This window comes from Schistocerca americana, chromosome X, assembly GCF_021461395.2.
Source record: "Schistocerca americana isolate TAMUIC-IGC-003095 chromosome X, iqSchAmer2.1, whole genome shotgun sequence".
NCBI classification, from domain to species: Eukaryota; Metazoa; Arthropoda; class Insecta; order Orthoptera; family Acrididae; genus Schistocerca; species Schistocerca americana.
The window spans coordinates 117,075,515-117,102,715 of NC_060130.1; the positions used below are offsets into that span (position 1 = coordinate 117,075,515).

Here is a 27,201-nt window from a genome sequence, read left to right on the forward strand (position 1 = left end):
ATAATCAATTTTTCTGAGCCTACCAATGTGTACCACTTTTGCACACGCTAAATGTAAGTTGTCTGAACTTACTATTGGGAAAGATTGGTGCCTGTAACTTACCATTGACTGTTTATTTCTTATATCACAGTGTGTGTTTTAAGCAGAAACAGGGGACTAGGCCAGTGTTTACATTGATAAGAAAGAGGGAAGATCTACAACAAGTCAAAGAATGTACTCTGCCAGACCTCTAATGCAGATGTTAGCTTACTTCTTTACCTGTACAGTTCAAGTCACATGCATATTGTAAATTATTAAAAAAGTTATGTGACATACATGAGAGGTTTCTAATAAGTCTTTGGCAGTTCCCATTTAATTTTCTTTCAGAAGATTTTTTTTCCTTTTTTTTTTTTTTTTTTTTTCAATTTACATGGGTTTAACATGTTTCATACTCATCAAGTGCTACCAATTTTATTTCCAGTTTTATTTATTTTCTTCCTTTGTTGTTGGTTGCGATAGCTGCTGATCTTTCTGTTTGTATTCTTCATTGTCTGAACATATGTAATGATTTAAGCTCTTAAAGTTGTTGAATGTTTTAGCAAATACAAAATTCAAAAAGATGGAGTGTTCCAACATGTACGAGGGTGTGGTTTGAAAAGTTCTCGGAATCACCACGAGAGGTCAGCGCTAGCGCGACTAGTTGTTCTCGTGATATTCATTGGACTATTGCCTGTAAACACATGCCACATCAGTGCTCTTGGAAGAGAGCGGTGGCGGTGATGTGGCTCTGTTGTTATTCCCATGTAGTGATTTGCGAAGATGGCAAAAATTGAGATTTGAGCAGTGATTAAGTACTTCATAAAGAAAGGTATGATAGCAAGGAACATTCATGCTGATTTCCATAATACACTGGGGGACTATGCTCCTTCATATGCAACTGTTGCCAAGTGGACAAGTGAATTTAAATTTGGTCGGGAGAGCTTAGATGATGATCCACACATGGTCAGCCCAGATGTCTCTACTCCAGAAATCATTGCAAATGATGAACAAAATGGTCATGGAGGATCGCCAATTGAAAGTGCGTGAAATTGCTCATGCTTGTTAGTTGTCATCTGAAAGGGTATATCACATTTTAACTGAAGAATTAGAAATGAAAAAATTATCTGCCGCAATTCTTGACGCTGGACCAAAAAATGCATGCGATCGCCAGGCAAAATTACATGAACTACGGAATGAAGTGTTGCCACCCCCACCTTATTCACCTAATATGGCTCCGTCAGACTTCCATCTCTTCCCAAACCTGAAAATTTTTCTTAGTGGTGAAGATTCACTTCAAACAAAGAATTGATAGTTGGAGTTGACAACTATTTTGCAGGCCTGGAGGAAACTCGTTCTTCAGATGGGGTCAAGACACTGGAACATCGTTGGACCAAGTGCATTAATGTACTAGGAGACTACATTGAAAAACAAAAAAAAGTTTCAGTGATGTAAGTACTTTTTTTCTATTTTGTTGCGAGAACTTTTCAAACCTCCCTCGTACCTGCGTACCATGCAGGGATTACACTGTTGGCGCCTGAGGTGAAAGCAAAGCTCCCCCATATATGCCAAGGAGTATGTACCTATTGTGGGGGCACAGGGTCTCCAAGCAATGGATTACTGGCCAGCTAGCCGTTACTAAGGCTGAGTAGCACCCATGGGGGGAGGCCCCGTTTGGAGGGGGTGGGACCATTGCATATGAAATGCAAATGAAGCAGATGAAGTTATCTTCCACTGGTGGCTATACTGCCCCAACAGTCTTTGTGAAAGGAAAGTCCTCTTTTAATGCAGAGACGTCCAGTTCTAAAAAGTTACCTTCCCTGCCTACACCATGGGAGGAATGTAGGGTTCCGTGGCAAGCAGAGAAATACCCCCCCCCCCCCCCCCAATATTTGGTCTGATGAGTATTTGCTCTTGGCCACATAGACCTTAGCCAGCCGGAGTGGCCGAGCGGTTCTAGGCACTTCAGTCTGAAACCGCGCAACCACTACGGTCGCAGGTTCGAATCCTGCCTCGGGCACGGATGTGTGTGATGTCCTTATTCGCCACCTCCAAGCCCATGTTCTGTGTACAGCATATCGAGGATATCTTCGGAGAAATCGAGGCTCTTAGTAAAATGCGTTCGGGGTCCATTCTCATAAAGACCACCTCCACTGCAGTCGGTGGCACTCCAGGCACACGACAGACTAGGGGACATCCCAGTGTCCATTGTCCCACATCTGGCACTCAATAGGACGCAGGGGATTATTTTCCATCAAGACCTCCTGCTGCAATCTGATGAGGAGCTCAGGGCCTACCTGGAGCACCATGGCGTGCGTTTCGTCCAGCGAGTCCAGCGCAGCGCCAAAGATCGTTGCGTCGACACTGGGGCCTTTATCCTCGCCTTCTAGGGGGATGTTCTCCCGGAGAAGGTAAAGGTGATGTGCTACCGGTGCGACATGCGACCTTACGTCCCGCCTCCTATGCAATGATTTCGATTTTTGCACTTCGGGCACATGTCGTCACTGTGTGAAGCTGAGCCCCTTTGTGGCGATTGTGGACGTCCTCTTCGTGAGGGACATACATGCACCCCACCACCTCGGTGCGTCAATTGTCCTGGCCTCCCCTCGCCTAGATCTTTCGACTGCCCCGCATATCAGAAGGAGAAGAAGATACAAGAATTGAAAACCTTGGACCGTCCATCTTATTCTGAGGCTAGGAAGAAATATGACTGCCTCCATCCCGTGATGTTGACAATGTCATTTGCTTCGGTCGTGTCCACTCCTTCCGCAGTATCCTCACTCCTATTCTGTCCCCCCTCCACCTCCTCACCCTATCCGGGGTCTATGCCTCCACCTCCCAAATCCCTCCCTTCCAAATCATCCTCCCTCGCAGCCCCTGCCCCCTCTGCCCCAGGGGCCACCCTTCCTCCTCCTCCTCCTCCTCCTCCTCTGCCGCCTGAGAAGCGATCCCCTTCTCAGGCGTCCATCGGGGTAACGTTATGGACTCTGGCTTCCGAGGTCCGGCATTCAAAAAAGGACCCCGAGTGTGAGGACTTTCTTCGGGTCCAGCCCCCACAGTCCACCATCCCTGTGACTCATCGGTCTTTCAAGAAGGCCTCAAAGAAGAAGTATTTATCCCCCTCTCCACCCCGGCGCGTTTCATCTGATGCTCCATCCGACAGTCGCTGCTCCTGGCCGTCCTCAGTTTTGCTGGGATGCTCTGCTGCCAGGCGCTCAGCTGGCCTGTCGTCGGCGGACGATGCTGCCCCTCCTGCGCAACCCAGGAATGTGTCCGCAGCTAGCGACGACTCGATGGAACAGGATCCGCCTCCCGACGGTTGTAGCGATGTTTCCTCGAAACCTGGCCCTCCACGGCCGTCGAGGTGACCAGCTCTTCATTTGTTTTGTTCCCCCTTTCTCTGATTCGCGATGGCTCTGTTACATTGGAACATAAGAGGTATTCGATCTAATCGGGAGGAATTACAACTGCTCCTCCGCCTGTACCGTCCGCTCGTCATAGGTCTCCAGGAAACGAAGTTACGCCCAACTGACCGTATTGCTTTTACCCACTATACCTCCGAGCGATCTGACCTAACCCCTGTGGACGGTATTCCAGCTCATGATGGGGTCATGTTGCTCGTTTGGGACGATGTCTGTTACCTTCCCATCCCATTGACCACCCCACTCCAAACAATAGCTGTCCGTATTACTCTTTCTTCCTTTACTTTTTCTGTTTGTACTGTCTACACTCCATCGTCATCCGCAGCTAGTTGGGCTGACATGATGCACCTGATAGCTCGGCTTCTTCCGCCTTTTTTATTGTTTGGCGACTTCAATGCCCATCATCCCCTTTGGGGTTCTCCTGCATCCTGTCAGAGACGCTCCCTCTTGGTGGATGTTTTCAACCATCTCAATCTTGTCTGCCTCAATACTGGCGCCCCGACTTTCCTCTCGGACTCTACTCATACCTACTCCCACTTGGACCTCTCGATCTGTTCTACCACTCTTGCCTGTCGGTTCAAGTGGTATGTCCTTTCTGACACCTATTCAAGCGACCATTTCCCCTGTGTCGTTCGTCTCCTGCACCACATCCCATCCCCACGTCCCTCAAGCTGGAACATACAGAAAGCTGACTGGCGACCTTTCCGGGCCAAGATTTTTCTCAGCTGTGACAGTCAGGTCGACTTCCTCACGGCTGTTATCATCAATGCTGCCGAACGTTCCATTCCTCTACTACCTCTTCTTCACATCGGGTTTCAGTCCCCTGGTGGAATGAGGCTTGCAGAGATGCGAGACGCTATCTGTGCTCGACGACGTGCTTTAAGCACCTTTCGCCACCATCCTACGCTGGCGAATTGCATTGATTACAAACGACTCCGAGCGCAATGTCGTCGAGTCATCAGAGACACCAAAAAAGCTTGTTGGGCCTCTTTCACAAGCTCGTTTAAGAGTTTCACTCCCTCTTCTGTCGTCTGTGGTGGCCTGCACTGGCTGTCGGGCATTAAGGCCCACTCCTCGATACCTGGCCTGACTTCAGGTAATGGGGTACTTGTGGACCCTATGGATGTCTCCAATGCCTTGGGCCGCTTTTTCGCGGAGGTTTCAAGCTCCGCCCATTACCACCCTGCCTTCCTTCCCAGAAAAAAGGCAGAAGAGGCTCGGCGACCTTCCTTCCACTCGCTGAATCTGGAAGATTATAATGCCCCCTTTACCATGCGGGAACTCGAACGTGCACTTGCACTGTCCTGGTCCTCTGCTCCGGGGCCAGATACCATTCACGTTTAGATGCTGACACACCTTTCTCCAGCGGGCAAATGCTTTCTTCTTCGTACCTATAATCGCGTCTGGACCGAAGGTCAGGTCCCCATGTGTTGGCGTGAGGCCGTCGTTGTTCCCATACCCAAACCCGGGAAGGATAGACACTTTCCTTCTAGTTACCGCCCCATTGTTCTTACAGGCTGTGTCTGTAAGGTGATGGAGCGCATGGTTAACACTCGGTTGGTTTGGATTCTTGAATCTCAACGGCTACTTACCAATGTTCAATGCGGCTTTCGTCGACGCCGCTCCGCTGTTGACCACCTTGTGACCTTGTCGACGTTCATCATGAACAACTTTTTGCGAAAGCGCCAAATGGTAGCTGTGTTCTTCGATTTGGAGAAGACTTACGATACCTGTTGGAGAGGAGGTATCCTCCGCACTATGCACAGGTGGGGCGTACGTGGTTGCCTGCCCCTTTTTATTGATTCATTTTTAACAGATCGAATGTTTAGGGTATGTGTGGGTTTCGTATTGTCCGACGCCTTCCTCCAGGAGAATGGAGTGCCTCAGGGCTCCGTTTTGAGCGTAGCCCTTTTTGCCATAGCGATCAATCCAATTATGGATTGCATTCCACCTAACATCTCAGGCTCTCTTTTCGTCGATGACTTCGCGATCTACTGCAGTGCCCAGAGAACATGCCTCCTGGAGCGCTGCCTTCAGCGTTGTCTTTGACAGCCTATACGCATGGAGTGTGGCTATTGGCTTCCGGTTCTCTGAAGAGAAGACGGTTTGCATCAACTTTTGGCGATATAAAGCATTCCTTCCACCATCCTTACATCTCGGTCCTGTTGTTCTCCCATTCGTGGAGACAACGAAGTTTCTAGGGCTCACACTGGACAGGAAACTTTGTTGGTCTCCGCATGTCTCTTATTTGGCTGCCTGTTGTACACATTCCCTTAATGTCCTCCGTGTTCTTAGTGGTTCATCTTGGGGAGCGGATCGCACTGTCCTGCTTCACTTATATCGGTCCATAGTCCGATCAAAGCTGGATTATGGGAGCCTCGTCTACTTGTCTGCTTGGCCATCCCTCTTACGCCGTCTCAACTCCATCCATCATCGGGGGTTACGTCTTGCGACCGGAGCATTCTACGCTAGTCCCGTCGAGATTCTTTATGCTGAAGCTGCCGAATTACCATTGACGTACCAGCACGACGTACTGCTTTGTCGGTATGCCTGCCGGCTGTTGTCAATGCCCGACCACCCCTCTTATCAGTCCTCCTTCGACGATTTTCTCGACCGTCAGTATGGGTTGTATGTGTCTGCCCTGCTGCCCCCTGAAGTCCACTTTCGTCGCCTGCTTCGACAGTTGGATTTTGCCCTCCCTACCACCTTCAGAGAGTGTGAGAGCCCGACACCACCTTGGCTCCAGGCTCCGGTTCACATTCATCTTGACCTCAGCTCGCTCCCGAAGGAGGGTAATCCAGATGCAATGTATTGCTCACGGTTTGTCGAACTTCGTGCGCGACTCACCAAAACTGACAATGGTGTCGGCTGTGCCTTTGTCGTCGGGGACGTCACCTTTAAATACCGGCTCCTCGACCAGTGTTCCAGCTTTACGGCCGAGCTTTTTGCTCTCTCTCTCAGGCCGTTCAGTATGTCCGCCGCCACCACCATTCTCCATATGTACTCTGCTCTGATACACTCAGTGCTCTTCAGTGCCTTACATGTGCATAGTGTCCATCATGCCTTGAGATCTATAGCCCACTCTCTCATTGTTGCACTGCAGTCCAGCTCATTCTCCATCTCTTGGGCAGACATGCCTTCCTGGATGTGTTTTTCACCATGCACTATGCAGAGTCGCTTTTTGCGCCGACGATGACCATGGACTTCTTTGTACCTGATATCCAGCGTGGTAGCCAGTACATTGTGGTGTAACTGCCATGTACCCTGTTGATTGTAGCCCCCTGACAATACAGGGATCACTCTGCTGATGCCTACGCCTTTAACTCCCCACATATGCCAAGGAGTAGATGCCTGTCACCCTGGGGCATCAGGACTCCCAGCAGTGGCCATCCTGCCAGTTGGCCTTGTGACATCAGAGCAGATGATGCACGATGAAGCGTATCACATAGTCACTTGCTGGTGATCAAACACCAGCAGTCTCTGAGCGTTCAAAGTCTCAGTACAATGCAAGAAAGTACGACCCTTAATCATTCCCCTCCCTAGCCACACCATGGGAGGAACGCCAGACTAAGGATGGCAGCAAACTTTATTCAACCCGGAACCTCATATGTAGGAGAACAGATGGGGACTCCTTTGTTTCGATGAAGCCACAGTTTTTTTGTAGAGCATTTAGAGGATGAGTTTGAGGACTTGGAGGGCTTGTCCAAAATGCGATCTGAGTCAGTCTTGATAAAAACAGCATCCTGTGCCCAGTCACAGACTTTACTCACTTGTAACAAGTTGGGGATGTTTCTGTTACCAACACGCCATAGGAGAGCTTAAATATGGTCCAAGGTATTATCTTCCATAGGACCTTCGTTTTCAGTCTGACGATGAGCTGCGCGCCTGTTTAGAACGGCGAGGTGTTCATTTGGTGCGGCGCATCAATCGGGGTCCGAGGGATAATCAGGTGGCCACCAGTGCCTTCATCTTGGCCTTCGAGGGTGACACCTTACCCAAGAAGATCAAGGTGATGGTGTACCTCTGTGATTTCAACCCATATATCCCTACCCCGACGCGGTGCTTTAAGTGCTGGAAGTTCGGCCATGTGTCTTCCCGCTGTACATCCAGCATCACATGTCGAGATTGTGGACATCCATCACATCCCAATAATCCATGTGCCCCGCCTCCCATCTCTGTCAAATGCAGAGAGCATCATTCACCTTGCTCGCCAGACTGCAGGATTTTACAGGAAGTGAGGAAAAGCATGAAATACGACACTCTAGACCGATTGACCTACACTGAGGCTAAGAGAAAATATGAGCGCCTATATCCTGTGGCTCTGACTCCTCATACACCCTCAGTGTTGCGTTTACTCGACCCAGTGCACTACTGTGGCATTCGCCTAGCAACGGGAGCTTTTAGGACAAGTCCGGTGACCAGCGTTCTGGTGGAGGCCGGAGTCCCTCCATTGCAAGTTAGGCGTGTGGAATTGTTCTCCAATTACGTTGCACTCATTTGTAGTTCTCCTGCTCATTCGAATTACCGTCTCCTTTTCCCACCCACAGTGGTTCATCTCCCTCACCGACAGTCAATAGTCAGGGCTCACAACTGCAGTTAGTGTGCAATCCCTTCTCTCCAAACTGGAGTCCTTGCATTTACCACCTATACTTGCAGTTCATTCACAAACACCTCCATGGTGCACACCTAGGCCTCGGCTTCGCCTCGACCTTTCACTTGGCCCTAAGGACTCCTTTAACCGTGCAGCTCTCTGCTGTCACTTCCTCTCGATTCTTGACATGTTCCGAGGCTCTGAAGTGGTTTACACCAATGGCTCAATGGCTGATGGTCATGTAGGCTTTGCCTACATTCACGGTGGGCATATTGAACAGTATTCCGTACCTGATGGCTGCATTGTATTCCGTACAGAGCTTGTGACCATTTCTCGTGCACTTCAGTATCTCCGTTCATGCTCTTGGGAGTCTTTTCTTTTATGTACTGACTCCTCGAGCAACCTGAACACTATCAACCAGTGCTACCCTCGTCATCCTTTGGTAGCACCTATCCAGGAGTCCATCTATGCTCTGGAACAGTCCAGTCATCCAGTGGTGTTCGTCTGGACCCCTGGTCATGTCGGAATCCCAGGAAATGAACTTGCTGACAGACTGGCCAAATGGACTACGCAGAAACCACTTACGGAGATAGGCTTCTTTGAAACTGACGTGCATTCAGTATTACACCGCAAGGTTTGGCAGTTCTGGGAGACAGAATGGCATAACCTCAGTACGCACGAGCTGCATGCCATTAAGGAAACTATGAATGTGTGGGAGACCTCAGGGCATGCCTCTCACAGGGGCTCTGTGGATCTCTGTCAGCTCCGCATTGGCCATATGTGGCTGACGCATGGGTACCTCCTCCATCAAAAGGTCCCACCTTGGTGTCGCTGTGGCTCACAAATGATGGTCATCCATCTCTTGCTGGACTGCCCACTTTTTGCTGCTCTGCAGCGGACTTTTAACTTTCCCAGCACCCTACCTTCAGTGTTGGGCGACAATGCCTCAACAGCATCTTTAGTTTTACATTTTATTCGTGAGGGTGAGTTTTATCATTTGCTCTAAGATTTAGCACATGCCCTTTGTCTCTGTGTGTCCTCCACCCTAGTGCTTTCCGGGTGGAGGTTTTAATGTGTTGCAGAGTGGCTGGCTTTTCCTTTTTATCCTCATGGTCAGCCAGCCATGGTAACCTGTTTTCTTGTTTTAACCTCTTCTACCTGTTTCTTGTGTCTTTGTGTGTTTCTTGTCCCCTTCTGTCCATTTACGTGTATGTTGCCCTTCTGTCATTGTTGTGGTTTTTCCTTTCATTATGTTTTGTGTTGGAAGTCACATTCTCTCGTTCTCACCCTTGTGGCATTGTTTCCTTTGAAACATGGCCTGATGACCTCGTAGCTTGTTCCCTTCCCCCCTCTTTTAAACCAACCAACCAATATTCCTGTCCCTGCATCAGCGTTACTCTCCTGGACACCTGCTCAGACAGGCTCAACAGTGTTAACTGGGGTGCTTTCGCCTCTGCTGTCCCCCTTGGCTCCCCATGACATGGAGATACCAGTGGGGCAGTCCAGAATACAACTACAGCCGTTCTTTCGGCAGCTGATTTAGCGACCACTCCAACGGAAGACAGTCCCCCATGGTGGTCATCAGAAATCACTAAGGCCATTAGAGATCGTAGGCAGGCTCTAAAATGTCATAAGCAGCATCCATCGATGGAGCACCTTTGTGCCCAGGTCTGCCACCTAATAAAACAACAGAAACGAGACTGCTGGGAATAGTACGGTTCAACCATCGGACCAGGTACCTCTCCTTCGCAGGTTTTGCCAAAGGTCAGATGTCTCTTTGTATAGCAGACCCTGCAGGTGTACCTGTTGCCAATGGGCATCACTGTGAAGGTCTAGATGGGGGTTTGTCGGGGACGGCCAGCTCGTCCCACGCATCCCCTGATCGGACTACGGCTGTGGCTGCTCAGGATACTGCCCACGTTGAGCCCGACCCCTCACCCATGGTAGAGTGGGAGGGCGTTTAGAGGTGTGGCAGGGGGCGAAAGACATTCCAGAGGGCTGAACGGAAGGCCTCTCCAGTTTGTCTGACAAATCGGTTTCAGGCTCTGTCTCCGGCTGATACTGATGTTCGGCCGGACATGGCTGCTTGTCCTGTTCCAGAGGTTGCCCCTCAGTCTGATAGATCCGGGGTTGTGTGGCGTGGACTGGGCAGTTTTTTAGGTTAGATGGCCTCGGGCAAGTACAGAAAGGGCAACAGCCTCAAAGGGTGCAGGGAAAAGTCAGGACATGCAGGGACCAAGCAGCGATCGGTATTGTAACTGTCGAAGCTGCATTGGTAAAGTACCGGAACTTCAAGCGCTGATAGAATGCACCGAAGCTGAAATCGTTATAGGTACGGAAAGCTGGCTGAAGCCAGAGATAAATTCTACTGAAATTTTTACAAAGGCACAGACGGTGTTTAGAAAGGATAGATTGCATGCAACCAGAGGTGGCGTGTTTGTCGCTGTTAGTAGTAGTTTATCCTGTAGTGAAGTAGAAGTGGATAGTTCCTGTGAATTATTATGGGTGGAGGTTACACTCAACAACTGAGCTAGGTTAATAATTGGCTCATTTTACCGACCTCCCGACTCAGCAGCATTAGTGGCAGAACAACTGATAGAAAATCTGGAATACATTCCACATAAATTTCCTCAGCATGTTATAGTCTTATGTGGAGATTTTAATTTACCAGATATAGACTGGGACACTCAGATGTTTAGGACAGGTGTAGGGACAGAGCATCGAGTGACATTATACTGAGTGCACTATCCGAAAATTACCTTGAGCAATTAAACAGAGAACCAAATCATGGAGATAAGATCGTGGACCTACTGATAACAAACAGACCCAAACTTTTCGACTCTGTAAGCGCAGAACAGGGAATCAGTGATCATAAGGCCGTTGCAGCATCCCTGAATATGGAAGTAAATACGAATATTAAAAAAGGGAGGAAGGTTTATCTGTTTAGCAAGAGTAATAGAAGGCAGATTTCAGACTACCTAACAGATCAAAATAAAAATTTCTGTTCCGACACTGACAATGTTGAGCGTTTATGGAAAAAGTTCAAGGCAATCGTAAAATGCGTTTTAGACAGGTACGTGCCGAGTAAAACTGTGAGGGATGGGAAAAACCCACTGTGGTTCAACAACAAAGTAAGGAAACTACTGCGAAAGCAAAGAAAGCTTCACTGCAAGTTTAAACGCAGCCAAAACCTCTCAGACAAACAGAAGCTAAATGATGTCAAAGTTAGCGTAAGGAGGGCTATGTGTGAAGCGTTCAGTGAATTCAAAAGTAAAATTCTATGTACCGACTTGACAGAAAATCCTAGGAAGTTCTGGTCTTACGTTAAATCAGTAAGTGGCTCGAAAAAGCATATCCAGACACTCCGGGATGATGATGGCATTGAAACAGAGGATGACACTCGTAAAGCTGAAATACCAAACACCTTTTTCCAAAGCTGTTTCACAGAGGAAGACTGCACTGCAGTTCCTTCTCTAAATCCTCGCACGAACGAAAAATGGCTGACATCGAAATAAGTGTCCAAGGAATAGAAAAGCAACTGAAATCACTCAACAGAGGAAGGTCCACTGGACCTGACGGGATACCAATTCGATTCTACATAGAGTACGTGAAAGAACTTGCCCCCCTTCTAACAGCCATGTACCGCAAGTCTCTAGAGGGACGGAAGGTGCCAATTGATTGGAAAAGAGCACAGGCAGTCCCAGTCTTCAAGAAGGGTCATCGAGCAGATGCGCAAAACTATAAACCTATATCTCTGATGTCGATCTGTTGTAGAATTTTAGAACATGTTCTTCCCGCGAACCATACGCGACTGGAACAGGAAAGGGAGGTAATGACAGTGGCACATACACACCGTTGGGTGGCTTGCGGAGTATAAATGTAGATGTAGATGTATTACATTCAATGGGACTGTCTGCACTGACCCAGATGCTGTCACCAAACATTTTGCTCTGCGTTATGCTCAAGCCTCTGCATCTGAGAATTATTGATCTGCCTTCCGTGTCCTAAAACAGTAGGTGGAGTGAAAGTAGTTATCTTTTACTACACGTCATCTGGAATCCTATAATGCTTCATTCAGCAAGTTGGAATTTGTCATTGTTCTAGCCCACTCCCCTGACACTGCCTCAGGGCCAGACTGCATCCATAACTAAGTGTTCAAACACCTATTGGTGGATTGTAAGTATCATATCCTTGCCATTCTTAATCACATCTGGAGCGAGGGTGAGTTCCCATAGCAGTGCCAAGAAAGTATCATGGTCCCAGTACTGGAATTGGGTAAGCACCTTCTAGATTTGGACAGTTATTACCCAATTCATCTCACCATTGTTCTCTGTATGTGCCTTGAAAGAGTGGTGAGCTAGTAGCTCCTTGAGTCTCTGGGTCTACTGGCTGCGTCGCAGGGTGGTTTTTGCCAAGACTGTTCCACTACTGAACATCTTGTCTCATCATATTTTCCATGTTGAAGTTGATGCCAACCACAGTTCTCGCCATATCCAAGAGAATGGGGTGCCATAGGGCGCTGTACAGAGTGTCCCCCCCTATGTACCAGCCATCAATGGTCTAGCAGCAGCTGTGGGGTCCTTAGTATCACGCTCCTTGTATGCTGAAGACTTTTACCTCTGCTACTGCTCCTCTAGTGGGGATGTCACTGAATGTGAACTGCAAGGCACCATATGAAAGGCACGGGCATGGGGGCTTGTCCATGGCTTTCGGCTTTCAGCTGCCAAGACTCGCATCGTGCACTTCTGTCGATGTTGTGCCTTTCACCCACAACCATAACTGTACTTTAATAACCAAATAAACATAGCCAAAGCCTTGCAGACAAATAAAAATTACGCGAAGCAAAATGTAGTGTGAGGAGGGCTATGCGAGAGGCGTTCAATGAATTCAAAAGTAAAGTTCTATGTACTGACTTGGCAGAAAATCGTAAGAAATTTTGGTCTTATGTCAAAGCGGTAGGTGGATCAAAACAAAATGTCCAGACACTCTGTGACCAAAATGGTACTGAAACAAAGGATGACAGACTAAGGGCCGAAATACTAAATGTCTTTTCCCAAAGCTGTTTCACAGAGGAAGACTGCACTGTAGTTCCTTCTCTAGATTGTCGCACAGATGACAAAATGGTAGATATCGAAATAGACGACAGAGGGATAGAGAAACAATTAAAATCCCTCATAAGAGGAATGGCCGCTGGACCTGATGGGATACCAGTTCGATTTTACACAGAGTACGTGAAGGAACTTGCCCCCCTTCTTGCAGCAGTGTACTGTAGGTCTCCAGAAGAGTGTAGTGTTCCAAAGGATTGGAAAAGGGCACAGGTCATCCCCGTTTTCAAGAAGGGACATCGAACAGATGTGCAGAACTATAGACCTATATCTCTAATGTCGATCAGTTGTAGAATTTTGGAACACGTATTATGTTCGAGTATAATGACTTTTCTGGAGACTAGAAATCTATTCTGTAGGAATCAGCATGGGTTTCGAAAAAGACGATTGTGTGAAATCCAGCTCGCACTATTCATCCACGAGACTCAGAGGGCCATAGACTCGGGTTCCCCGGTAGATGCCGTGTTTCTTGACTTCCGCAAGGCGTTCGATACAGTTCCCCACAGTCGTTTAATGAACAAAGTAAGAGCATATGGACTATCAGACCAATTGTGTGATTGGATTGAAGAGTTCCTAGATAACACAACGCAGCATGTCATTCTCAATGGAGAGAAGTCTTCCGAAGTAAGAGTGATTTCAGGTGTGCCGCAGGGGAGTGTCGTAGGACCGTTGCTATTCACAATATACATAAATGACCTTGTGGATGACATCGGAAGTTCACTGAGGCTTTTTGCGGATGATGCTGTGGTATATCAAGAGGTTGTAACAATGGAAAATTGTACTGAAATGCAGGAGGATCTGCAGTGAATTGAGCATGGTGCAGGGAATGGCAATTGAATCTCAATGTAGACAAGTGTAATGTGCTGTGAATACATAGAAAGAAAGATCCCTTATCATTTAGCTCCAATATAGCAGGTCAGCAACTGGAAGCAGTTAATTCCATAAATTATCTGGGAGTACGAATTAGGAGTGATTTAAAATGGAATGATCATATAAAGTTGATCATCGGTAAAGCAGATGCCGGACTGAGATTCATTGGAAGAATCCTAAGGAAATGCAATCCGAAAACAAAGAAATTAGGTTACAGTACGCTTGTTTGCCCACTGCTTGAATACTGGTCAGCAGTGTGGGATCCGTACCAGATAAGGTTGATAGAAGAGATAGAGAAGATCCAACGGAGAGCAGCGCACTTCGTTACAGGATCATTTAGTAATCGCGAAAGTGTTACGGAGATGATAGATAAACTCCAGTGGAAGACTCTGCAGGAGAGACGCTCAGTAGCTCGGTACAGGCTTTTGTTGAAGTTTCGAGAACATACCTTCACAGAGGAGTCAAGCAGTATATTGCTCCCTCCTACGTATATCTCGCGAAGAGACCATGAGGATAAAATCAGAGAGATTAGAGCCCACACAGAGGCATACCGACAGTCCTTCTTTCCACGAACAATATGAGACTGGAATAGAAGGGAGAACTGATAGAGGTCCTCAAGGTACCCTCCGCTACACACCGTCAGGTGGCTTGTGGAGTATGGATGTATATGTAGATGTAGAGTAGATGTGAAGGAGACTTATTGCTTTTGAGGACTGGTCTTCAATGCTCGGTTGATGTGGATTCCCCAGCTTCACCAGCTTAAGCAAAAGTGCTATCTGCACTTTAATATACTTCACTGCCTGGGTAACAGCAGCTGGGGCACAGATCACGCTATCCTTCTGCAGCATTACAAAGCCCTGATACAACCCTTTCTTGATTATGGAAGGCTGGCATGTGGTTCGGCACTGACCTCAGCGTTGTGGATACTGGATCGATAAACCACTGCAGGGTTGACTCGCAACAAGAGCCTTTTGAACTAGCCCTGTGATCAGCTTACTCATGGAGGCTGGGGTCCCTCCGTTGTGGATCAGGTGCCAGCAACAGCTAGTCAATTATGCTACTCATGTCTGTAGCTCCCTTAAGCATCCAAACTAAAGCCATCTCTTTCCAAAGATCGAAATACATCTCACGCAACAGCAGCCCAGATTGGGGCCCCATAAGAGCTTAAATATGGTCCAGGGTATCATATTTGACAGGGACCTTCTTTTACAGTCTGATGATGAGCTGCGCGCCAATTTAGAGTGGCGAGGTGTACATTTTGTCCACCGGGGTCCGAGGGATAATCAGGTTGCCACCGGTGCCTTCATCCTGGCCTTCGAGGGTGATACATTGCCCAAGAAAGTCAGGGTGATTGTGTACTGCTGTGATGTAAAACCCTATACCCCTCCCCCGATGCGGTGCTTTAAGTGCAGGAAGTTCGGCCATATGTCTTCCCGCTGTACTTAGAGCGTCACGTCAAGATTGCGGACCCCCCCATCACATCTGTGCCAACTGCGGAGAGCACCAAATGCCTTGATCGCCAGACTGCAGGATTCTCCGGAAAGAAAGGAAAATCAGGGAGTACAAAACCATGGACTGACTGACCTACACTGAAGCTAAGAGAAAATTTGAACGCCTGCATCCTGTGCATATGACATCGTCTGCGCCACCTACTTTGGTAGCAACCCCCCCCCCCCCCCCAACCATCAGGGACGTCCGTCCCCACGTCTAAACTGGAGAAGGATAGGCTTTCTTTGGCTTCTCTCACTAGGAAGGGGTCCCTTGGGTCACTCCCTTCCCATGTTTCTGCTAGTGAGGAAACGACACCTGCCAGTGGCTGAAGAGCCCAAAAGCAGCTGGTCGTAGGGCTTCACGCTCGTCTTCAGTCCCGGAGACGGAATCAGTGAAGTCCTCCCAGCCAGGGAAACCCAAGGACAGTGAGGGAAATCCAAAAAGAATACCCAGAAGACCAAGGAAGTTCTGGTGGCACCCACACCAGTGCTACCTACAAGCTCTGTGTCTGAGGATAGAGTGGAGATTTTGGCATCCACTGAGGACCTAGATCTCACCAGTCCCTCAGACACAATGGATATAGACTGCTCAGGCAATAAGTCGGTGGCAGCAGGTGACTGAGGCATAAACTACCTCATTGAATGTTCCATGCCTCCCCAGTCTCTCGATGATGTCAACCTCCAGTGGAATTGCGGCAGTTTTTTTCCACAGCCTGGCTGAGCTATGGCAACTGTTGAGCTTTACACACGCTATCTGCATTGCCCTCCAGGTAACCTGGTTCTCGGCAAAGCAGACCCCTGCCGTCTGTTGGCTATAAGGGATATTACAGGAACCGTACCGACTATAATCGAGTGTCAGGTGGAGTTTGCGTTTATGTCCTAAACTCAGTCTGTAGTGAAACTGTGCCCCTTCAAACCATTCTTGAACCTGTGGCTGTCAGAACAAGGACGACGCAGGATATAACAGTCTGCAATGTATATCTTTCCGCATATGATGCAATACCCCTGAATGTATTAGCTGCAGTGATCGATCAACTCCCTAAACCTTTCCTACTTTTGGGAGATTTTAATGCCCATAACGCCTTGTGGGGTGACACCGTGCTTACTGGCGGAGGCAGAGATGCCAGAATTTACTGCCTCAATTCGACCTCTGCCTCTTAAATACAGGGGCTGCCACACATTTCAGTGTGGCCCATGGTAGTTACTCGGCCATTGATTTATCAGTTTGCAGCTCAGGTCTTCTCCCATCTATCCACTGGAGAGCACATGACGACCTGTGTGATAGTGACCACTTCCCTGTCTTCCTGTCTTTGACCCAGCATCAGGCCCACGGACGCCTGCCCAGATGGGCTTTAAACAAGGCGGACTCGGAAACTTTCACCTCTGCTGTCACCATTTAATCTCCCCCACATGGTAACATCAGTGTGATGGTTGAGCAGGTGACTACAACAATTGTTTCTGCAGCAGAAAACACGATCCATCGCTCATTAGGGTGCCCCTGGCGTAAGGCCGTCCCTTGGTGGTCACCGGAAGTCGCTGAAGCAATTACTTACTAAACGACGGAAGCAGGAGCATTAGGAGAGATACATCTCTATCATTGGGTGCCATACGTCACATTCCCAAGTCTTGGCAAAGTTCAAATGTCTTTAGATGTTCCCGGTGTGACCATAAATAGTGTGTTATCTACTGACGCGATCGCAATTGCCGAGTCTTTGCTCAAGCCTCTGCGTCCGAGAATTACCCTCCAGCCTGTCACACTCTCAAATGGTGACAGGAAGGGAACGTTCTCTTATTCACTACACGCCACAGTGAATCCTATAACTTCCCATTTACAGAGTGGGAGTTCTTCAGTGCCCTTGCATAATCCCCGACACAGCTCCTGGGCCTGATCAGATCCACAGCCAGATGATTAAACATCTCTCATCTGACTACTAGTCACATCTCCTCGTCATCTTCAACCGGATCTAGTGTGATGGCGTCTTTCCATCGCAATGGCAGGAGAGCACCATCATTCCGGTGCTCAAACCCAGTAAAAACATGCTTGATGTGGGTAGCTATCGGCCCATCACCCTCACCAACGTTCTTTGTAAGCTGCTGGAACGTATTGTGTATCGGCGGTTGGGTTGGGCAGGTCCTGGAGTCATGTGGCCAACTGGCTCTATGTCAGGGCAGCTTCCGCCACGGTCGCTCTACCGCTGATAATCGTGTGTCCCTCAAGTCTGCCATCCGAACAGCCTTTTCCAGATGCCAACACGTGGTTGCTGTCTTTTTTGATTTATGAAAAGCATATGACACGACCTGGCGACATCATATCCTTGCCACATTGTATGAGTGGGGTCTCTGGGGCCCACTCCCAATTTTTATCCGAAACTTCCTGTTGCTCAGTACTTTCCATGCCCAAGTTGGTGCCTCCCATTGTTCCATTCATATCCAGGAGAATGGAGTCCCGCAGGGCTCTGTATTGAGTGTGTGTCTATTTTTTAGTGGCCATTAATGATCTAGCAGCAGCTGTCAGGCCATCCATCTCACCTTCTCTGTATGCAGACGTCTTGCACTTCTGTTGGCGGCGTACCATTCATCCGGACCCAGAACTTTACCTTCATGATGATCCACTCACTGTAGTGTAGTGGAGACATATCGATCCTTAGGACTGGTTTTCGACACTTGGTTGACTTGGCTTCATCTTCTTCAGCTCAAGCAGAAGTGCCGGCAGCACCTCAATGCCCTCCATTGCCTGAGCAACAACAATTGGGGTGCAGATTGCTCTACGCTGCTGCGGCTCTACAGAGCCCTTGTCCAGTCCCGAATTGACTGTGGGAGTGTGGTTTATGGTTCGGCAGTGCCCTCAGCATTGCATTTACTCGACCCTGTGCACCACTGCAGGGTTCGACTAGCGACAGGAGCTTTAGGACGAGTCTGGTGACGAGCGTACTGGTGGAGGCTGGGGTCCCTCCATTGCAGATCAGACGTGTGCAACTGCTCGCCAGTTACGCAGCACACATTCGTAGTTCTCCTGAGCATATGAATTACTGTCTCCTTTCCCTGCCTGTGACAGTCCATCTCCCACATCAGTGGCCCAGGTCGGGGCTAATGATTGCGGTTTGTGTGCGGTCCCTTCTCTCCGAACTGGAGTCCTTCACTTCACCACCTGTACTTGCGATCCGTTCACGTATGTCTCCATGGTGTATGCCTTGGCCGCATCTTCGTCTGGACCTGTCAAGTGGCCATAAGGACTCCGTTAACCCTGCGGCTCTCCGCTGTTACTTCCTCTTGATTCTTGACGTCTTCCGGGGCTCTGAAGTGGTTTACACTGATGGCTCAATGACTTATGGTCGTGTAGGCTTTGCCTACATTGACAGCGGCCACATTGAACAGCATTCCTTACCAGATGGCTGCAGTGTATGTAGCCATTTCTTGTGCACTTCAGTATCTCTGTTCATGCCCTGGGGAGTCTTCTTTTATGTACTGACTCCTTGAGCAGCCTGAAAACTATCGACCAGTGCTACCCTCATCATCCTTTGGTAGTGTCCTTCCAGGAGTCCATCTATGCCCTGGAACGGTCCAGTCGTTCAGTGGTGTTCGTCTGGACCCCTGGTCACGTCAGAATCCCAGCAAATGAACTTGCTGACAGGCTGGCCAAACAGGCTACATGGAAACCACTTCTGGAGATGGGCACCCCTGCAACTGACCTGCGTTCATTATTACGCTGCAAGGTTTTTCAGCTTTGGGAAATGGAATGACAAAATATCATTATGCACAACAAACTTAAGAGCCATTAATGGGACCACAAATGTGTGGAAGTCCTCGATGAGGGCCTATCGCAGGGACCTCCTGCGCCGTGAAGACCCACCTCAGTGTCGGTGTGGCACCCTGTTGACAGTGGCCCATATTCTTCTGCTCTGTCCTTCTTTGGCTGCCCTGCGACTTCACCTTCGGTTGCCAGACTCGTTATCATTGATTTTAGCAGACAACACCTCATCATCTGATGTGGTTTTACATTCCATCTGTGAGGGTGGGTTTTATCATTTGATCAGAGTTTTAACGCATGTCCTTTGTCCCTCTGTCCTCCACTCTATAGGTTTTAGGGTGGAGGTTTTAATGTGTTGCAGAGTGGCTGACTTTTCCTTCTTATTTCTGTGGTTGGCCAGCCACTGTAATCTGCTTTCTTGTTTTACTCTCTTCTGTTTCTTGCATCTCTCTGTTGTTTTCTTGTCCTGTTTTGTTCCTTTCAGTGTTCGTTTCTTTCTTTCTCTACATTTTGTTCTATGTCTCACCTGTTTTATTCTCACACTTGTGGCATTGTTTTATTAGGAACAAGCGACCGATGACTGCGTAGTTTGGTCCCTGTCCCCCTCTTTTAAACCAACCAACCATCTCTAATGTACTGTCACATAGACTAGTCTGTCCAACGATGGAGGGACTGATGACCTAGTAGTTTGGTCCGCAACCAACCACTTATTATCCAATCATATGCTTTTCCCAATCCCATACTACTGGGTATTCAGGCATTCTGATCCAGACACTTAAGTTTGCTATTTTAAGTAAATGCCTATTCATGAGTGTGGATGAAGAGCCGAACTAAAAGCTACTTATTGGCACTCAGTAAAAAGCAAATATCAGAACAACAACAGTGAGGACAGGAGACAACGAGTGCTGTAGTCAACAATGATTTGACGGTGGTAAAACAATCAAATATTTCAACTTCGAATTGAATGTGTTGGAGAGCAGGAGACTTCAATTGTTGCTCCCAGCTGTCCAGAGGGGTGCAAATGTGGTTGCAGACTGTTTACAGTGATGGCTCAAGATAGGCTTAACTGTGAGACTTGAGCACCAATGTGTGAATGTGAATAATACTTCATGTCTGTGAAATACTATACCTGCTATTTTTTCAAAGGCTGTCAAATGTAAACAGGTTTGTGTGCATGGGTATTGTTGTGTCTAGGCAAGACAGCCTAGACACAATGAGAGGAAGCCGAAAGGCACGCGCTTAAACTCACGCAGGCTGGCGTGAGGTCTGAAACAGGATACGTAATGAATGCTATAAAGAAAAGTACGTAGCTTCTGGAATACTTAACTTCAATCCATAATTGGTGAACATTGGAACTTGGTGATGGCGCCTTGCTAGGTCGTAGCAATTGACTTAGCTGAAGGCTATGCTAACTATCGTCTCGGCAAATGAGAGCGTATTTGTCAGTGTAGCGTCGCTAGCAAAGTCGGCTGTACAACTGGGGTGAGTGCTAGTACGTCTCTCTAGACCTTCCGTGTGGCGGCGCTCGGTCTGCAATCACTGATAGTGGCGACACGCGGGTCCGACGTATACTAACGGACCGCGGCCGATTAAAAAGGCTACCACCTAGCAAGTGTGGTGTCTGGCGGTGACACCACAGGTATGATTTGTATGCAAACAAAAAGTAATATAATTTTCTGCACAATATATTTACCTTCTACACAAATAGGTGGCTGAGTAAGTGTTTAAAGACTAGATTCAAATTATTTTTAATTGACATCCTCACACCTTTTCAGTGAAACAGAATGCAGACAGTTGGAAAACTGTCAGTATTTCTTTCTTCTTCACATACCACTTTCATACTCAGCTTTGTACCCCCAGTGATGCATCAGCTTAACTGTATGTTAATTGCAGTAATGACTTAATCCACAGCAATATATTAATCATTTTTAAATCATGAAAAGGAGAATGTATATTCAGTGCATAATTAAATGAATATGTATATTGCTTATTTTAAGTTTGTCATACCCATTGAAATATCTTCACGTATGCCCAGGGGTAGGTCTACCTTCCGGAGGTATGTGAATCCTTGTACCACTGCTTAAGTTCAATTAATGAAAGTACTACAGACTCAGAAGAATGAACAGATAACTTTTGTGTGTGTGTGTGTGTGTGTGTGTGTGTGTGTGTGTGTGTGTGTGTATTTTGGCAGATAGCATATTGAATTAACACTTTTTCAGGGGAAGTGGATCCAGAAAGAATTGGCTCAGGAATACAGTTTGGAGACAGTACCACTCGCCGACTCCACAGAGAGAGCAATAGGCGACCACCCGATTGTATTTGCCGCATGTGAACAGAATGTGTCTGTTTTGTGATAAATATTTTTCATTGAGAAGTCAGTGAATTGTTGTTGTGTTTTAAAATGTGAATCATAATGCATGCTGAGGTTTGATTTATGTTTATAATAAAAGCTATATATTGCATATATAGAATACTATAGAATATTTGTAACAAATATAAAATTAATAGATTACACTAATGCCATAAACAAAGTTTGCTGTATTAGTCACTGGCAAATGACTTAAGAGAAAGTATCATGTGGCACAAGAATCTCAAAATAACATATAAGGGAAATCATTTCCTGTAATCTAAAATAAGTGATGAATGTAGTTGTACTTAAAAAAAAAGAAAACATTGTATGACAATGCCTTATGGTACTTAAAGGTTTAATTCACAGAAAACATTTTATAAAATACTAAAGTTATGTTCATTCAAAACTCTATGCTACTGAAATTACACTTTATTCCAAATACAAGCTAAATGGTAAGATATTCTTCCATTACTTTTTCTCACCTTGTGTTTACTATAAGGATCTAATGATTTAAACATAACTTCTGCTGACATTGCATTGTGTACAACTAAGTTGAAAAATATCTATTTTAGTAAATATACTACTACATAGTAAATTAAATCAGACATCAAAACTATTCTCATTTACACTTACTTGTTTATTAAAAAGTACAGATACTAATGACATACGTCAACCCATACTTGTATGGTCAGATATCCATTTATTACACTGCAGAGTCACTATTGTCATTAACTGACATTTAAATCATTTTGTCCATACATAAAAATAGGACTTCTACAAATCATATATGTAGTAAAATGAAACTTGGAGCTGTTAACACATTGTTGCCTCTGAAGAACAGTTAAAAGTGTTGAATTTGGTTGTTAGTTCCAATGTTATGTGTGTAGGACAAGGCAATGAGCAGTGAATGAATTTTGGATACATAACAGGTCAAAATACACGTTTAAGTGAGATGTCTTAAACATAGCACCAGAACTTGGCTGCAATTAGACTTTTAGCCAGGAATATAATCATAGAGACTTTTAGGACATAACTACATTTATATAGCCGAAAAAAGTGTATATAGAATCAGCAAGTGACCTCCTCTTGGAAACACCAATTATCATCTAAGAAAATGTATGGTGTTATTTCAAATGTATGTTCAAATAGACAACTATTGTAGAATACTAACAACATAAAAAAGAGCTGTGCACTAAGTAATGTAGGCAGCCAGCTTGCTTAACCATTCCTTAAAATAACTAGATAAGTTACATATCATGTAAAATATTTAATGTACTCAATTCCTGTATTTCAGTTGTCACAAATTCACATTTCAATCCTCTTTGATTATTGTGGTCTCTGAAAGCCTGGTGACAACTATTACTAGTTAAACAGGATGTATATCTTTATGAAAGAAAACAATTCTCATTCAAATTCACAACCTGTTTTAAAACAGGATTTATCAGTTGAAATCTGTTGACTTTTCCTGCACGTGTATGGAATTATAGTGGTGCTACATGCATTTTATTACAAGCCGAACATTTTGAATTTAAACCAGTAAAACTAAAATAAACTCTTAAGAAATTAGACTATAAGACCAAATGAATAAAATCACGGCTTCCAATTATCTTTAAAAATATTTATATTGTGCATTAATTTATTGATTTCAAATTTAAAAAATCTTACACTCTTCAATTTGTAAAGCAATTTTACATATAATAAAAAGCTGTTAGTTGAAATAAAACATTTATTGGGAACCAGCCACTGCTGTCAGATTAATGTGCCTGTCTGTAAAGCTATCCCTGAAAATGTAAATGTGCGTTTTAATCATCGTGGTCCTGTTAAAGACATTATAGTGTCCTCCAGCTAAAGTCCAATTTTTGACAAGAAACATGGAGGGTTGTTAGTCATGGAATCCAAATCACACTGTGATTTGGCAATTTATTTTTAAATAATTGTACCAGGTGTGAACATATTGTAACAAAACTGCCATAAACACATGCAACTCACCAATGTGAATAAACTCAAATTTGAGACATACTGATAGTCAATTTTTTACTTACAAGTGGTGTGTCTGTGTGTGCGAGAGAGAGAGAGAATCCTAAATTTAGAAGTTGGATCACTTGTACTGCATTTACATACATCTAATTTGGTCTTTCATTTGTGTACAGCCTCATTCGAGTGATTACAGATTTGCAGTTTTGGGACTTGGAAACTTATTTCTGCAGATTTTTTCCAGGCGAAATTTTAACTTGCCAACTTGAAAATTCAACAGAGGAGGAAAATAATAATAATAAATGTATTTGAATATGCTTTGTGATTGGAATTAGTTATGTATTAGCATTTCCTTTGTTATATGCACTATGAAGTCTCAGTGCTTCAAGTATGCCAATATTTTTGCATTTGTTCATTGTACACAATCATTAGCATACTGACCACATTGTCCAGTATGTCCTACGCAACCCAATTACAAGGCCAACAGCTGCTTCAAAGCAAGTAAATGTTTTCCTGTGGACTGGGAGATTAATTACAGGCAGATTGGATAAACATAGCTGACTGGGTATCACATTTGGCAATAGTGAATTTGTGAACTAGGTTCTTCCTTAACTATGTTGGATAACAGTAAACTATCACCTGAAAGAGGTTGTATTGCCTTACATTACCATGAGACATGCTCAGCAACACCACTAAATCAATTATCAACATTACTGAAGATTTCATGTTGTAAAGATGGAAGAAAATAAACAGAAAAAATTCTCTAGAGCTGAAAACATTTAAGTAGACATCTGTAAAGTAAACAAAAAGGAACAATATAATTCGCTACCTTAAAAGTTTTCAACTCTGAACACTGCCCATCAGTGGCTCAGAACCCCAATAAAACAGCAAGTGGTGTATTCTGCAGTTTGATTTCAAAATGTAGTGTTGTCAATATCTTTATACCCCATACCATAGAGAATACGTTGGTCAATAGCTTGTTGTAGCCATTAGGTGGGTCAACCAATTGGACATAAAGTGGAGCGAACCTTGGTGTTGCTTCTCGTGGAGTTTCAGCAGTTTGCTGAACACAAAGCATTCATACATATTACAGGTTGTTGGCCACGGATTTAGATGCCTTCATATATGGAAGAATCTTAGTAGATTTTAAAGCCATTGTTATTCAGTGCTAAAGAACATATCAATACAGTGGCACAGGTATACATTTGCACTGTCTGCTTAGCTAGAGCTGTTGTCGACTCTGAAGGTTAATTTGAACCCGACAGTGATTTACTATGCATAGTGCTCTGTAGGAGGTATGCCCTTGACTTGCTCAGATCTTTGAGTAGACTTACCTATACAAATGTACACTTAAGGTGACAAAAGTCATTGGATACCTCCTAATATCATGTGTGACATCCTTTTGCCCAGCATAGCACTGCAACTCAATGTGGCATGGACTCAACAAGACAATGGAAGTCCCCTGCAGAAAAGTTGAGCCGCACTGCCTCTATAGCTTAACCACAATTGTGAAAATGTTGCTGGTGCAGGATTTTGTACACAGACTGATCTCTCGATTATGTCCCATAAGTGTTCAATGGGATTGACGTCAGGTGATCTGGACGGCCAAATCATTCACTTGAATTGTCCAGAATGTTCTTCAAACCAGTTGCAAACAAATGTGGTCTAGTGACATGGTGCATCATTGTTTGGGAACATTCAGTCCATGAATGGCTGCAGATGGTCTCCAAGTAGCCAAACAACCATTTCCCGTCAATAACTGGTTCAGGTGGACCAGAGGACCGAGTCCATTCCGTGTAGACAGAGCCACCATCAGCTTGCACTGTGCCTCGCTGACAACCTGGGTCTGTAGCTTTGTGGGGTCTGTGCCACACTCAAACGCTACCAACAGTACTTACTAGCCAAAATTGGGACTCATCGCCAGCCGCAGTGGCCGAGCGGTTCTAGGCACTTCAGTCTGGAACTGCACAACCGCTACAGTCACAGGTTTGAATCCTGCCTCGGGCACGGATGTGTGTGATGTCCTTAGGTTCATTAGGTTTAAGTAGTTCTAAGTTCTAGGGGACTAATGATCTCATATGTTAAGTCCCATAGTGCTCAGAGCCAGTTTTGGGACTCATCTGACCAGCCCACAGTTTTCCAGTCATCTATAGAGTCCAACCAATATGGTAACAAGCCCAGGAGAGGGGCTGCAGGCAATGTCATGCTGTTAGCAAAGGCACTTGCATCTGTTGACTGCTGCCATAGCCCGTTAATGCCAAATTTTGCCGCACTTCATCGTACAACCCACATTGATTTCTGTGGTTATTTCATGCAGTGTTGCTTGGCTGTTAGCACTGTCAACTCTGTGCAAACGCCACAGCTTTTAGTCATGAAGTGCAGCCCATCGGCCACTGCGTCATCCGTGGTGAGAGGTAATGCCTGAAATTTAATATTGGCTCAAAATGGCTCGGAGCACTATGGGATTTAACATCTGAGGTCATCAGTCCCCCAGAACGTAGAACTACTTAAACCTAACTAACCTAATGACATCACACACATCCATGCCCAAGGCAGGATTCGAACCTGCGACCATAGCGGTCGTGCGGTTCCAGACTGTAGCGCCTATAACCGCTCGATTTGATGTTCTCAGCTCTCCTGATACTATGGATCTCTGAATACTGAATTCCCTAATGATTTCTGAAATGGGATGTGCCATGTGTATAGCTCCAACTAGCATTCTGTGTTCAAAGGTTGTTAATTGCAGTCGTGCAGCCATGATCACCCGAGTACAAATGGAAGCTCCACAGATGCACCAACATTTTGTACCTCATGCATGTGATACAACCACCATCTCTGTATGTGCATATCACTATCCCATGACTTTAGTCACCTCAGTGTATGGGGCATATAATTTAATGTGGACTCCAAACCATGGTGCAACTCAGCATTTTACACATTGACAATCATTGCCAGAAACAAAGAAAAAAAAAAACCAAACAAACTAGGAATGACCTGGGATTGAACCCAGGGCCTGTGAATCTGCAGCCAGGCATGTAGCCACAGAGATAAAACTTCATAGCATTATTGATTGATAAAAATGACTTTACTGATTTATCTACATGAACAGTCTTAGACATAAAAAATCAGCCGCTCACTACGAGTCAGACGCTGTCAGTAGCCGCCCCTCGGGTACAGTCGCTACTTGTACTCTTTTTGTATCCAAAGAGGAAAGGTACCTCTTCCGCCAGCTTCCCATTCCGGAAGACTCTTTCTCCGCTGTCGCTGCTTTTGAGGTCTTATACATATAACAGGAAATGACAGGAAAAGGAAATGGTGAGGACAGGTTTGGGATAGGAAAGGGGAAGTGATAGGCCATTGTGGGACACACTTTGTCTGGCTCCTCCCCTTTGGCCTGTCCGGCTTGTGTTGTAACCACGACCAGAACGGTCGCGGGGTTGCCGAGAACGAAAGCGTGGTGGGACCAAACAGGAGCAGCCCACGAACAAACAAAACAAACGGGGAAGGACGGACACGAACAACAATGGACAACTGAACAAGACCTAACGAACAACCACAAGCAAATAACAACAGGGTCACAAGCGAAACCTCACGAATCCACAACATCCACTCAGACACGGAAACCAAGTAAACACT

General features: G+C 45.9%; 1 protein-coding gene across 1 annotated transcript in view; it reads left to right on the forward strand.

Annotated features, from left to right (window-relative positions):
• Nucleotides 1-23,610, forward strand: part of LOC124554968 (ras-related protein Rab-4B) — a 104,611-nt gene extending 81,001 nt beyond the window's left edge. The window contains exon 6 of the mRNA XM_047128700.1: nucleotides 21,461-23,610. Within this exon, the coding sequence (XP_046984656.1) occupies nucleotides 21,461-21,573 (113 nt within the window). The 3' untranslated portion in view covers nucleotides 21,574-23,610. The remainder of the gene's footprint in view (nucleotides 1-21,460) is intronic.
• The last annotated feature ends 3,591 nt before the right edge of the window (nucleotides 23,611-27,201 follow it).